This window comes from Peromyscus eremicus, chromosome 8a, assembly GCF_949786415.1.
Source record: "Peromyscus eremicus chromosome 8a, PerEre_H2_v1, whole genome shotgun sequence".
Lineage (NCBI taxonomy): Eukaryota > Metazoa > Chordata > Mammalia > Rodentia > Cricetidae > Peromyscus > Peromyscus eremicus.
This window is the reverse complement of record NC_081423.1, coordinates 51743399-51756774: the sequence shown is the minus strand read 5'-3', so window position 1 is coordinate 51756774 and position 13376 is coordinate 51743399. Positions and strand designations below refer to the sequence as shown.

General features: G+C 49.3%; 1 protein-coding gene across 1 annotated transcript; it reads right to left on the bottom strand.

Annotated features, from left to right (window-relative positions):
* Positions 1–851: 851 nt before the first annotated feature.
* Positions 852–13038, bottom strand: Ccdc42 (coiled-coil domain containing 42). The gene is made up of 7 exons (XM_059269429.1): positions 12722–13038; positions 12290–12395; positions 11750–11854; positions 9065–9262; positions 3804–4025; positions 3419–3577; positions 852–1121 (listed from the first exon to the last, which is right to left on the bottom strand). The coding sequence occupies exons 1-7, from the start codon at positions 12802–12804 to the stop codon at positions 1044–1046; spliced, it is 951 nt and encodes a 316-aa protein (XP_059125412.1). The 5' UTR covers positions 12805–13038; the 3' UTR covers positions 852–1043.
* Between the last annotated feature and the right edge of the window lie 338 nt (positions 13039–13376).

Below are 13376 nucleotides of genomic sequence, written 5' to 3'. Positions count from 1 at the left end.
GATGAAATGATATTTAATCTTATATTAGTGTCCTCACCTGACTGTTCACTGAGGCAGGCAGTATCATGGATTAACAGAAGAGATGAGTGAAGCTTGGGTACTAGGAAGCATTTGGTCATTATACATTAAAAAAAATCGTTCTATGTAAGCTGGGCATGGTGGTACACGACTTTAATCCTAGCACTCAGGAGGCCCAGGCAGGTAGATTTCTATGAGTTTGAGGCCAGCCTGGTCTACACACTGAGTTCCAGGACAGCCAGGGCCACATAGTGAGACCCTTGTGGGCTTTTTGTAAGGCCGATGTCTGGAAGCACTTGTCCTCACCCAGGGTCTCTGCCTTAGATTTTGTCGTTGACTTTAAAGCTGTGGCCCCGTTTGGTTTGGTTTTACTGGTTTTAAATCATATCAGCAGGTGAGGATGTGAGCTGAGGTTGACTTTTGGCACATTAGTGGCCCCTTGCTAGCTCCCAGGCAGCCAGCAGGTTTTCCTTCCATTTGATACTATACTGTGTTACATGTTTTGGGGGTACACAGGAGATGGGGGTCGGGGCTAATTTTTGATTCTGCACCTGTGGAACTCTGACTTGGGATGCTGCCTTCATAGGGTCTAGGGAGCCTTACACCCTGACTAGGAACAACAAGGTTTTTTCTTAAGTAGTAGAAGAGAGAAAGGCCCCTGTACTGTGCTCAGCCTGAGGCCCTGTTGCCCTCCCGAACACTTAACTATTTTTAAGTCTAAAGGCCAAAGGATACCCGGTCAAAAGTGACCAGCTCTTAGATGGGGTGCATGTCTCCCCTCACTGACTCTTTCCCTATGAACCAGTTTTCAAAAGGAGAGGCAACTTCAGAGCCAACTTCTTAAAACATTTAATGCTCTTAGGGCTGGGATAGACTGGGGCCACAGGAGAAAACAACAAAGGGTGTGTCATCAGGAAGCCATTGGTGTTCAACAGCTGGACTAGGGGCCTGGACCACAAGCTCCGTAGGAACGTTCTCGCGCTCTTTCTCGGTGTCTCAGAACATTCTAGAAACGTATTGCTTCCTTACACCCGGACTTGCTGCTGTTCCTTCTTCTTTACTTCCGTCCATATGTCTGACAAGTCTTGTATGAACTGCTGGATCTAGCAAGACAAGGAGACAGCATCAACCTCACCCAGCAAACACTCCCCAAGTCCCAAGATGGAGCATCTCCTTGGAAGGGATTTCATCGGTCTCATTCTTAACATCCAGAGGTGGCTGCATTGTCTCATTTCACAGATTTTCTAGGTGACCCTAAGAATCAGGCTTAGCAAACACATGAGTGACTTTTTTCTCATTGTGCTCAAAATACGTGACAGAAGCAGCTTAAAAGGGGCTTATGCTTTCAACGGCTTGTAGTCCACTGTAGAAGATGTGGCGGGGTGGCCCAGTCCATGGCAGTTGGAGCATGTGGCAGTGGCTGTTCACATGCAGGGGACCAGGGAAGCAGCGAGTGTGACTGGAACAGGTGGATCCGCTGTCACCTTCAAAGGCCTGCACCTCGTACTCTGCTTCCGCCAGGCAGGCTCTGCTGGCAAAGGTCTCACCCTCCCAAACCAGCGCCACAAGCACTTAGAACACAAGCCTGGGGGGGGGGCATTTCAGGTTCAAACCATAACAGCAAACTAGAACCAGAGCAGGGTCCGAGTTGGGACCTGCTTAGAGGGAGTCAGACACACGCAGAAGGAAGGAAGAAAGCGGGTCACAAAGGACATCAGAGTAAGGCATCTTGCAGACAGAACTGTAAATGGTCCTCAGGCAACATCAAAGCGCTTGAGGGAACCCAGACCTGGAGTTCACTGCGATGACCTTGTGTCCTCAAGGGAAATTTAAATTCTACACACAGGCTTCTGGTTTAAAAGCCTGTGGTCAGGGTGACATGGCATAGATTCAGAGGCTAAGGAGACGCAGCTGGGCTCCACACACAACAGCTCTGAAGAAACATCCGATTCCGGGGACAGAAGCCAGGGCCTCACGCATGCTGGGCACATGCTGTAGCACTGAGCTGTGCACCCAGCCCAGCCAGTTTCTCATTTTTGAAAGGTGACCCCAGCTCAGGGGCAGAATGTGGGTTCAACCTCCCCTTTTCCTTAGACTTGCTCATGTCATTATTATTATTATTATTATTATTATTATTATTATTATTATTATTATTATTTTAGCTGCTTGGCCACTTGACTTTCTGACAATGCGCTTATATTCTGAGGGAATGAAGATGGATATCTTAGGATATCCTTTGGGCAACATGAAGTGCTCCTGGCAAGGAAAATCAAGCCCAGATTTTCCTTGCCAGGAGCGCTTCTGGAAGTTTGATTCAGAAAAATAAAACTTGTGAAAATCCTTAAGGATTCAGAAAGCTCAGAATTTGGAGGAGACAGATTAGAAGCTCAGGCCTGAGCAGGGAAGGCACAGGTTGGGGCGGAGAGTGGCAGGTCACCAATTCCCAGGGCATCCTTCCCCAGGACAGCTAAAGGAAGAGAGCTGAGCACACCAGGGATCTCGGAAACCAGGTTCCCTAACACCAAGACGGCATTATGTCTCTTCTCATGTGTTCCCTCGCAAGCACATAGCACCATCTACCAGAGCAGGGTTCCCTGGCTATCCTGTCAGAACAGAACGAGCAACAGGAACGAACAGCACAGTCTACCTATTACCGAGCCAGACGTTAAAGGGCTTTGCCAAAGTGTCCAACAATGCTACTCTCCTCATAGAAGTTTCTGAAATTTTAATCGACCATGCTATTTCAAAGACTGGGGGATGGCTCCTTTGGTAAAGTGTGTGCTATTGCAAGTATGGGGATCCAAGTTCTGAGCCCTAGCCACAGGTTTCCCTGGAAACCTAAGAGGATGAGAACTATTTCTGAACATAAACTGAAGGCTGGGTGCAGCCAGCTTTCTAGGAAGGTGCCCAGCTTTGCTCCAGATCTATGCACAAGTGAAGAAGTCAGCAGCCAGGCTGTCTCGCCCAGCCTCCCTCCCACAACGGAGCAGCCTCGACAACGACAACTCGAGCCCGCCTGAGACTCTCCCTGAAGCTGTTAGCGTGCGTGGCCAACAGGACTGTTCCGTATAGCCAATGAGTTCAACAGTGGGTCCCTGCTCTGGCCCTGTGCTTTGAAGCCAACAAGGATTTCGGGTGCTAATGCCGTGGGTCTCAGTGTGCAGAACCCTGACCAGCAGTATAGCTTGGGGAGTTAGTAAATATGCAAATTCATAAGTGCTCATCTTAGGTTTACTGACTTGGGTGTGCCCAGCGATCCCCCAATCCCACCAGTAGGTGGTCCCGACACTGTGAACATTTGAAGGCCACAGCTCTGCCCGATTCATGCCTTCACTCAGCCAATTCGGAACCTCCTTGACCCTGCCACCCTGCTGGACCCAGCTCTGCAGCCTCCTCCTACCATGTCCAGTTGTTTGTGTGTGTCCTCCAGGGACACCTGCGTGGTCTCCTTCAGCTGCTTGCTCACGATCTGGAAGAGGTTCAGTGTCGCCATCTTGATGGTGCCAAGCAGGAGGGTCTTCTTGGCCGCTGTGTTCTGGATGTGTGCCCAGCGAGATTCCTGGGGAGAGATATGGCAGTATGTAAAGAGAGAATCACCTCTCTCTCTGTCTCTCTCTGTCTCTGTCTCTGTCTCTCTCTCTTTCTGTGTGTGTGTGTGTGTGTGTGTGTGTGTGTGTGTGTGTGTGTGTGTGATCTGTATGCACGTGTGCACACATACAGACCTCATGTACCCAGAGCCAGGACCCTCTCCCCCCCGCCAGCCCTACCCTGGACCTGCTGCTTACCCAGAAGATGACGTCGCTGCGGGCCCGGTCGAAGCGCATCTGCAGTCTTGCCAGCTCGTTGTTGTGCTGGAGGATCTCATCGTCCTTCTCCTCCATGTAGCGGGCCAGCCGTGCCTTGGCCCGCTCAATCTTCTCCTGGCCTTCTTGTGCCGACTGCATGAGGTCATGATGCATGCTCACCAGCGTCTTGTACCGGGCGATCACCTCATGGATCTCTTCAAACTGAGGGGCCAATGGCCTCGGGTCACTGCATAGCTCTGGCTCTCAAGGGCCTGATACGGCCATATCCGCCCACCACCCCTGACCTGGACACCTGGACACCAGGGCAGGCGAGCCATAACTATAACCAGGTATTATGAGAATATTGGGTTCTTCTGGGCTTACATGGACTATGCCCCATATGTTGGAGTGTTGTTCACCTGGACCTGAAGTTCCTAATGCCAAATGCATATTAGAATCACCTAGGGACCCTTAGAAAAAAATAGCCGCCCAGTGCCAACCTCAGAGATTCAGATTAGTAGCATGTCTATGGTAGATTAGAATTTTGCAGACTATCTCTAGGTAAGTCCAGGCCCAACTAGGGTTGAGCATTGCTCTGGAAAAAGCACCTTATCTCTTAAGGCAACAGTGATCCTATTCAATGAGAATGCTCCAAGAGCCACTCATTTAGACCAGACAGAGCTGTGCTAAAATGCTACTGTCAGAGCAGGAGATAAGAAAGCCAGACCCTGTTCTTTTGAACTTTATAGCCTTGAGGGTAGTTGGGCACAGGGAGGACAGACAGACCACTAGTCAGTTACAACACAGTGATAAACTGTCTTCGGGACTGAGGGGTGGGGCTGTACAGAGCCCAGGCACTAACTCCCTACAGGGCACTCTTCAGCCTTTGTTCATCGTCTGCATCAGAAGTGGGGCTGGAGAGGGTTAAGTCAGTGGGTCAACGGTTTGCAGGATCCAGACCACCTGCTCCGGCAGGGTCCAGAAGCAAAGAGTTTGCCCAGCAACATCTCTACAGAGGGCAATGTGACCTCCAGTTCCGTGACACCAATGCGCCTCCCCGGGGACTATCTTGGTGTGCCTGCTCAGGGACTCTCTGAGCATGTCTCTGTATCATGACATTGTGGCAGGTTGGTGTCCAGGAACTGTCAGCCTGGTGTTTTTCCCAAATGTGCTTCTGGGGGAAGACCCCTCCAGGCAGTGTTGGAGGAGATGGGAACAGCCAGAAAAGAATGTCAATAAGAACAAATACAAAAGATTGAAACATGGATGAAAAACCAGAGTTCACAACAACACTCGAGGGTCATTTTTGAAGGCTGCTGACCCTTTAATTTGTTATTCTGAACACTATAAAGAATCAGGAGTTTGATGTGAGCATGGCAGGCCCAAAAGGGAGGGGGGTGGGTGGGAAGATCTTGAATTTGAGGCTAGCCTGGAGTAAGACCGTGAGACACTGACTCAGAAGGAGAAGAGTTAACAAGCATCCTTCTCAGACCTACTGGAATCAAGGAGCCAAAGACGTTCTTTACAAAGTCCAGCCCCTGATGCCAGTGGCTCTCAACCTGCGGGTTGCAGCCCTTGGGAGTTGAACGACCCTTTCACGGGGGTTGCATTTCAGATATCCTGCATACCAGATATTGACAGTATGATTGATAACAGTAGCAAAACTGCAGTTATGAAGTAGCAACGAAATAATTTTATGGTTGGGGGTCACCACAGCATGAGGAACTGTGTTAAAGGGTCATAGGATTAGGGAGGTTGAGAACCACTGCTTTATGTACTAACTTTTAAAATAGCTTTATACCCTCCCCTCAGTCAGTATCTGTCCACAACCACTGAGAAAACCAATATTATAATTTTTATCAGCAAAGACTAATTTTACCTGGTTTCAAACTTATCACTAGAACCACAGATGGGCTCTCTTTTGAGTCTGGTCTTATTTTGCTTAGTATGATGTCCATAATGCTTAAGATATGTAAGAAGTTGTGTGGGAAAACTAGTTTGGACCTTGATTAAAGCAAATCAAGTGCAACAGGACGATTATAGATATGACAAAGTTGATGAGGAAAGCCCACGAGGCCTCAACTCCACACAGAGAACTACAGACAACTAAGGATTGCCGAGAGTGGGTGAAACAGTCTCCTCAGGGACAAGCACACCAACTGGGGATCCAGTGCCAATGGTGAGCCCTGAAACCACACATACAAGTGGCTTTATATAGACTGAGCAGAACTGAATACATGTGTATATATATATATATATATATATATATATATATATATGTATGTATGTATATGTGTGTATATATATATATATATATATGTAATGGCAATGAAAGAAGAGGTCATACATTTGAAAGAGAGCAAGGAGGGGAATATGGGAGGGTTTGGAAGAATGAAAAGGAAAAGGGAAATAGTGCAATTATATTCTAATCTCAAAAATAAAAAAAAACAAGTGCACATAGAGCCTTATTGCAACAATTAGGGACACTTTAAAATATTGCTACTAAAGAATAACATAAGACGGGCAGTGGTGGCACACGCCTTTAATCCCAGCACTCAGGAGGCAGAGGCAGGTGGATCTCTGTGAGTTCAAGGCCAGCCTGGTCTACAGAACGAGTTCTAGAACAGGCTCCAAAGCTACACAGAGAAACCCTGTCTCAAAACAAAACAAAACAAAACAAAACAAAACAAAACAAAACAAAACAAGAATAACATAACTGGTTTGACAATGGCATTGTGGTTATGATTTTTTTGGTGTATTTTTATTTTCATTTTATGTGTATGGGTGTTTTGCCTGCATGCGTGTCTGTCTGCGTACCGAATTCATGTAGTATCCAAGGCTGCCAGAAGAGAGCATAAGACCACCTGGTCACAGACAGCTATGAGTCACCAAATGGGTGCTGGGAATCAAACCCAGGTCCTCTAGAAGAGCAGCCAAGGCTCTTAACTGCTGACTCATCTCTCCAGCCCCTTTTTGAGACAGTCTTACTATGTAGCCTGGGCTGACCTGGAGTTTGCTATGTAGACCAGGCTAGATTCAAACTCCCAGACATCCCTTTGCCTCTGCCTCCCCAGTGTTGGAATTAAGAGCACGCACTACCATGCCTGGCTCTGTTTGTTTGTCTTTGAGGCTAGGGTGTGGGCTATGGTTTTGTTTTTTGTTTTTGTTTTTTTAAAGCTCTCATTTTTAGAGATATATGCTGAAATACTTATGGCTGAAGTAATAGCATTTACTGCCAAATGATGGCGGTGGGAAGGCATGGGTCATACAGGTGGTCTTTGCTGGAGCTAGGTGATGAGTGATGGGTGTTCTCTAGAACGCATGGCTCTACTTTTGTCTGTTTGAGATTTTCCATTAACAAAAAGTTCCTTGAAGTATCACTGACTGGTTATGGGCAGTTGGAAGAAAAGAAGAATTTTTTAATATTCTGTGTAGCATGGTAGGATAACTGTGATTGACAATAATGAATTGTATATTTCAAAATAGTACAGAGGATCTGAATATCCACAACAAAAAGGAAATAATAGATGTTTGAGGTGATGGATATATCAATTACCCCAGTGTGATCACTATGAAGTGCACACACACAGCCACAAACATAAACACACATATCTCAGTATATCCTCCAAATGTGTACAATTATCATGTATCAATTAAAAACACTATTTTAAGAAATTACATTGCTGGACAGATGACTCAGCAGTCAACAGTACTAGCTGCTCCTGCAGAGACCTGGCTTCTAGTCCCAGCACCCGCATGGTAACTCACAACCATCCTAACTCCAGTTCCAGGGGCTCCAGTGTCCTCTTCTGACCCCAGAGGGCACCAGGAATGCATGTGGTACACAAAAATACATGCAGGCCAAAACATTCATATACACAAAAATAAAAAATAAATCTAAAAAACAAGAGTTTAAAAATGAAAACAATCATTAATCGAAGAAAAAAAAAGCCAAGTCATAGAAGGATAAGTATAATACAATGCATAGTTTATGGACAGCTGATAGTCACAAAATATAAACATTCCTGAAAATAAGAAATTTAAAAACTATGATACTGGTGACCCCTGAAGAGAGCAGAGAAAGATTGAAATTTGGAAGGACATATGAGGGGTTTAAATTACCAGTAGTGTTTTATTTAGAAAAAAAAAAAAGAATGAAGAAAAAAGTTAAGATTATACAAAGTTGTGTGTTGAGTTCTTGAAAGGTTAAATTTTTCTCTATGCTTTCCAATGTGTGGTAGGGGTAGAGAGAGGAGGAGGAAGATGAAGAGGAGGGAGGAGGAGGCTGTAGAATGCAAAAGAGCAAAGGGCAGAGGTAACGACCGCCAGATGAAGCTCACAGCATGAGGAATGAGGAAGGGGCAGGGGTTGGATTCCAGAAATACTTAGGAGGCAGAATGGACCCTATCTGATTGATGGCTACAGGACTAGGGGATGGGGTAAGGAGGAGGCACCGTTATGGCGGGACTGCGGCAAGTCTGAGGCAGTCAGTCCTGCTAAAGAAAGAACTGGGGGAGAGGAGGTCCCAGAGGAGCCTGGGAAGGGGGGAGCAGAACAGAAGACAGAAGGAGAGGTCAGAGGAGCGATGCCAACATCAGATGTTGCAAGAGGTGCTGCCGGAAGAGGGCTGAAAATTTCCTGAGCTGGGGTGACCCGGCCTGCAGAGACGGGGGGGCAGGGCATGTATGGGGGGCGTGTCAGCGGAGTGGGGAAAATAACAAGCTGTGCCACTTCCAAGCTATGAGGCCCTGAGCAGGTGCCTTAACCTTCGCTGCCTCCATCTCCCCATAAAGGGATGGTCTGTTTATTCTTCCCAGAGGTTGATGAGGGGACAGAAAGAAGGCTGCCAGCACAAACTCAGTCAGCCTGCATGATGTCCTAACGCTCCAGGTCTTTGGAGGGTAGGTGTTTTTCCACTTTTCCTCTCCTTCTTCCCTCTCTCCCTTCCTCCCTCCCTCCCTCCCCCTTCCCACACCGACTCATACATACCCAAATGCATATGTAAACACTCAATTCATGCACAGCCATGCACAGATACACCATCAGGCCCTCCCACCCATTGAGGGGCTGCACCCAACCTCGTGAGGGGCCTTGGCCATCTGTCCCCCAGGGTTGCTGCCTCTCCCCAGAGCAGGATAACCATTCCAGGGGCCCCTAAACTCCAGCCAGCTGGAGCTGAGCTCTGTTCCGTTAACTTGGGGGGAAGACAAGGGTGCTGAGGCGGGGCGCTGTGGTGAAGCAGCCCCAGCCCCGGGACCCACCTCAGAGTTCTCCACCACCTTCTCCAGGTACTTGTTGAAGATGGCGTAGTCCTGCAGCTTGACGCTGAGCTTCTGGTGCTCCAGCCGCAGAGCGGTCATCTCCTGCTTGGCCTTGGCCAGCTCCCGCAGGCGCTGCCGCTTCAGTTCACGCTCTTTGTTGGCTTTCTTCAGGGCGCGGATCCGTTTCTGGTCATTCTCCTGGGGCGGGGGAGGTGGTGTAAGTCAAACAAGCCTCTCACCCTCTCTCCCTGAGACCCTGGCCTACCTGGGGCTGGTGACACCCTAGGTCCCTTCTGTCTGTTGAACTCAGTCCACCAGAAGGGCGGGCAGAGCTTGCAGGGCTGCCCATGTTGGAGAGGAGGCGTGAAGGAAAAGGATTTGGTGAGCCTTTGGTTCTGTGGCCTGAGGCAGCTGTGAGTGCAGAAATTTAGCTCAAGTCAAGAGGGGGTCTTGCACACTTGGGGCATGCAAACAGGAAATTCAGAGTCTGTGGGAGTTGGGTCCCTGGACTTCAGAGAGTGGGGGGTGGAAAGAGAACACATAGAAAGGAGGGTAGAGGAAGATCTCTCTTGCATCCAAGAAGGCCAAGGAAGGCTGGATGGAAGCAGGAAGCCTTTGACCAAGCTTTGGTGGTTCTGTTTTTAGTGGCGGCCATTTGTCATAGGGCAGACGGCTCAGCCGGGGTTGGGAAGCCCACATGTTCTCCTGATTTGGTACATAGTGCCTCCATTTCACCAGCTGTCGGCTGTGAAGCGGAAGCCCCTGTCTTTCTTACAAACCCAAGGCAGTAGTAATGGAACTGTATGTGGAGGAGACTCTGTGCGGAGGAGGTAGTTCAGCCTGGCATTGGCTTGGGCTGGAGGAGACGACACAGGCAAGTCTCCCCAGAAAGGATGAGGCTCGGGGACAGCAGTCTCTGACCCTGTCTCTCCTGACTGCAGCATCCTCCCTCGGGACAAGCCCACTCCTTTCACTTCCCCAGGCGTCACCAGGTGTCTCCCTTCTCCTGTTGTGGCTCCTGTGATTCCTCATGGATGGGCACATATGGTGGTGACATTTAGGGGCCATGGAGAAGTGCCACAAAGTATCAGAGAGGCCTGAGGGACCATAAATCTGAAAAAATGTACGTGTCTGGGCTCAACCTGAGACCTGCTCGAGGCAGAAAAAGTTACTGATGTCTGTATTTGCAGCAAGTTTTATGAGATTCCTTAGCTGCAGACTGCCTGGAAGTCATTTGGAGAGTCCTTAACCCTCAAACTTCCTGCCCTCCCAAATACTCTATCAACTTTGCTCTGGTCCAGGCAGGCCACATCTCAGAAGAAGTGTCTGCCGCTTTGACTTTCCTGCTCTGCACAGTTGTGCTTAGAGCAGAACGAAGAGTTTTAAGAGCAAGGTTTCTCCAGGAGGGGGCAGCAATGGGCCCCTACAGGGGGGCCCAACCCTTCAGGGCTTCTCTAGTGCTGGTCCCAGAGGATTGCTGGCCCGTAAGTCTGGGTAGGTTTTTGCTTTGTTTTGTTCACATTTTTATTTATTTTTGTGTGTGCATGTGTATGAGTATGTACGTGCTACAGTGCATGCCTAGGTCAGAGGACCACGTATGGGAGCCAATTCTATCTTTCCAACGTGTGGGTCCTAGGGGCCTAGCTCAAGTTGTCAAGTCAGGCTTGGGTGGCAAGCGCTTCCACCCACTGAGCCATCTTGCCAGCCCAAATCAGGATTTTAGCGCCACTAGCTCCCTCTTCCAAGTACTGATTAAGGGGGAGTGTGGTACAGGACTCTCCTCTGAGCCAAACTGTGGCCATCTTTGGCACCAAGTCACAAAAGGTCATCATAATTGGTCTTGCTGACTGTTGGTGCTCCCTCACTGAGGGGGTAGGGGTCATGGGGCCCTCATCTGAGAACCCAGCCACTCCTTCCAACCAGTTGTATGCAACTTGGCCTTAGTTGCATATGGCCCTAGTGTCTCTGAGAGGGGTTAGAGTATATAGGTGTGGGGGGGGGGGCGGGGGACTAGGGGAGGGGCAACATCTATGTAACCATGAGGAAGCCATCATCCATGCTGGGGACAGACCTTCCAGCTCTGCTTTAAGATCGTGCACACTCCCGCTTGTACCCACTCACTCATGCTCTCTAAGTAACCCTAACAAACTTGTTGGTTCCCCAGGGCAGAAATTCTTTAGAAGGAATTGAGAGAACACTGCCCAACCCCTTAACCCAGGGCAGAAATTCTCAAAACAGAATTCTTACAGGGTTCTTTGCTTTCCTTCAATGGTTTCCTGCCTTCATCAGTTCCCCCATTTTCAGGACAAAGATGGAGAGAGCAAGTGAGTGAGTGGATCCAAACCCTCTGACTCACTGCTGTATCCATGAATCTCTGATAGGGGCACACCCTTCTGTCCATCACACCTACTGATCCATCCATCCACCCATCCACTTGATGCACTGTCTCAGGTACCGGCAAGGAAACAAGAGCCAACTAGAGAGCAGAGACTGATGGGTACCTAGGACGTTACAAACAGCACGGTATATAGAAGATGCCTTGGAAAGCACCAGGCACTGTTGGAACACAGAAGATGCCTTTAACCCAGGGCGAGGAGCCTACAAAATCAAGTACTGGGGAGGAACAGTTTGCCCCTGTGCGGAGTGTAAATCCTCCAGCCTGCTGCAGCCCACACCGGTTCATACCTGGATGAATTGCTCAAACTTCTGAATATGGGCTTTCAGCTGCTCTTCTTTGACACCTAGTTCCTCCCAGCGCAGGTTCAGCGTTTCCATTCTTCGCTGGAATGTCTTTAGGGGATGTGAGAAGGTAGAAGTCAGGGAGCCCTCTAAGAGACATAGGTGCTCAGAAAGATTCTAACATCACTTGCCCCAGAGTGTTATATCCTTTGGAGCAGAAGCATCTTGAAAGGCTGAGGAAGTAGCATTTGCCTAATAGATTCAATCCCCAACACCTCAAACAAAATGTAGTTACAGAAGGGCTTGTATTTTGCACTCCCTATTCTGCACCGAGCTCCTAGTATAGTATCCCAGGACCCTGGTGCCCCTGAGACCCACACCCTTTCTGTTCTCTGTGGAGGAAAGAGACCAGAACCACCAGTCAGAATTCCAGCTCTAGCCACCCTACCCACAAAATACAGGGACTACCATGTATTAATGTGGAGCCCCAGCCAATCCTTTCCCTATCCCCACCCCTACCCTTATCACTCCAACTCCCCACCTCACCTGCTTCTTGTTTTCCATAGCCTGGTGCATAATCTTGGCTTCTTTCTTCTTCTCCAGGAGACGGATGGATGGAGAATCTGACTGATCCTCAACATTGGGGAACTTCCTGCCCAAGAAGTGTGAAAGGGAGACAGAGACCTTTTGAGGCTGGAGCAGGCTGGGGTAGGGAGTAATTTGGGGAGACAGATACCCATGGACAGGAAAAGGGGTCTCTGCTCTCACTTTAGTGAAAGGAGCAGTGTGCTGAGGCGAGAGGGCTACCCGGGCTTTCAGGAGCGAGTGAGGGATGGGGACTCAGTCAGGGTGGAGCTGGGTAATGGGGTAAGGCAATTAAGACCACCAGGCTGTAGGAAAGAGCAAGCAGTGGGACATGGTGTGGGTATGGGTGGTCCCGAACTCAGAGGTGAGGCAGACGGACTCCCAAGCACTCACTGCAGCAGCTGAAGAAGCCGCTCCCCATACTGCAGCCGGAAGTATTCGGCCAGGTCCTCCTCTTCCATGATGCCCAAACTCATGGTGGCAGCTACCTAACAGCCCAGATGGCCTTCTTTTCAGAGGAAAACGATGAGTGGCAGAGCCCCGGGGCACTCGGGGGTGGTGGCTGGGTTCTTATCCTCCTCTCCCCCTACTTTCAAAGTCCCACGAGAGTGGATGTCTGAGAGACACAGCAGAAGCCAGCCAGAGGCTGCCTTAGTGTGATGCGCTCCTGCAGTGATAGGAGATCTGGTTACCTAGCAACAAACTGGCCTGGTTCTGTGGACGGTATCTGAGACCCTCTGACCTGTGTCCCCACTAACCGCACTCTCTTCCTGAGGTCACCTCTCTGTTCCGCCTCGCACCCTTCGGGAGCTCTGGGAAGAAGTCAGGCCTGATTGTATTTCTGGTTACTCCCTTGCCAGGCAGGGAGGCAGGGTATGGCCATCCACGGCGGGGAAGGGAAGTTTGTGAGGAGAGTCCGGTGTGCGAAGCTGGCCTCTGCGGCTTCCTTCCTACGTTTAGGGGTATGTGAGGGTGAAGGAGAGACTGGGCAGCAGACAGAACGGCAGAGAAAAAGGGTTGAGAAGGCTTAGCCACGCCCAGAGAGTGG

What these genes read in the sequence shown, in the direction of transcription:
- Ccdc42 (XM_059269429.1), bottom strand. Translation starts at nt 12,804, where the DNA reads ATGAGTTTGGGCATCATGGAAGAGGAGGACCTGGCCGAATACTTCCGG. An exon ending in AGGTGGTGGAGAACTCTGAG is followed by an intron (nt 4,026 to 9,064) that starts GTGGGTCCCGGG and finishes TTGGCCCCTCAG; the next exon opens with TTTGAAGAGATCCATGAGGT. An exon ending in CACACAAACAACTGGACATG is followed by an intron (nt 1,122 to 3,418) that starts GTAGGAGGAGGC and finishes TTGTCTTGCTAG; the next exon opens with ATCCAGCAGTTCATACAAGA.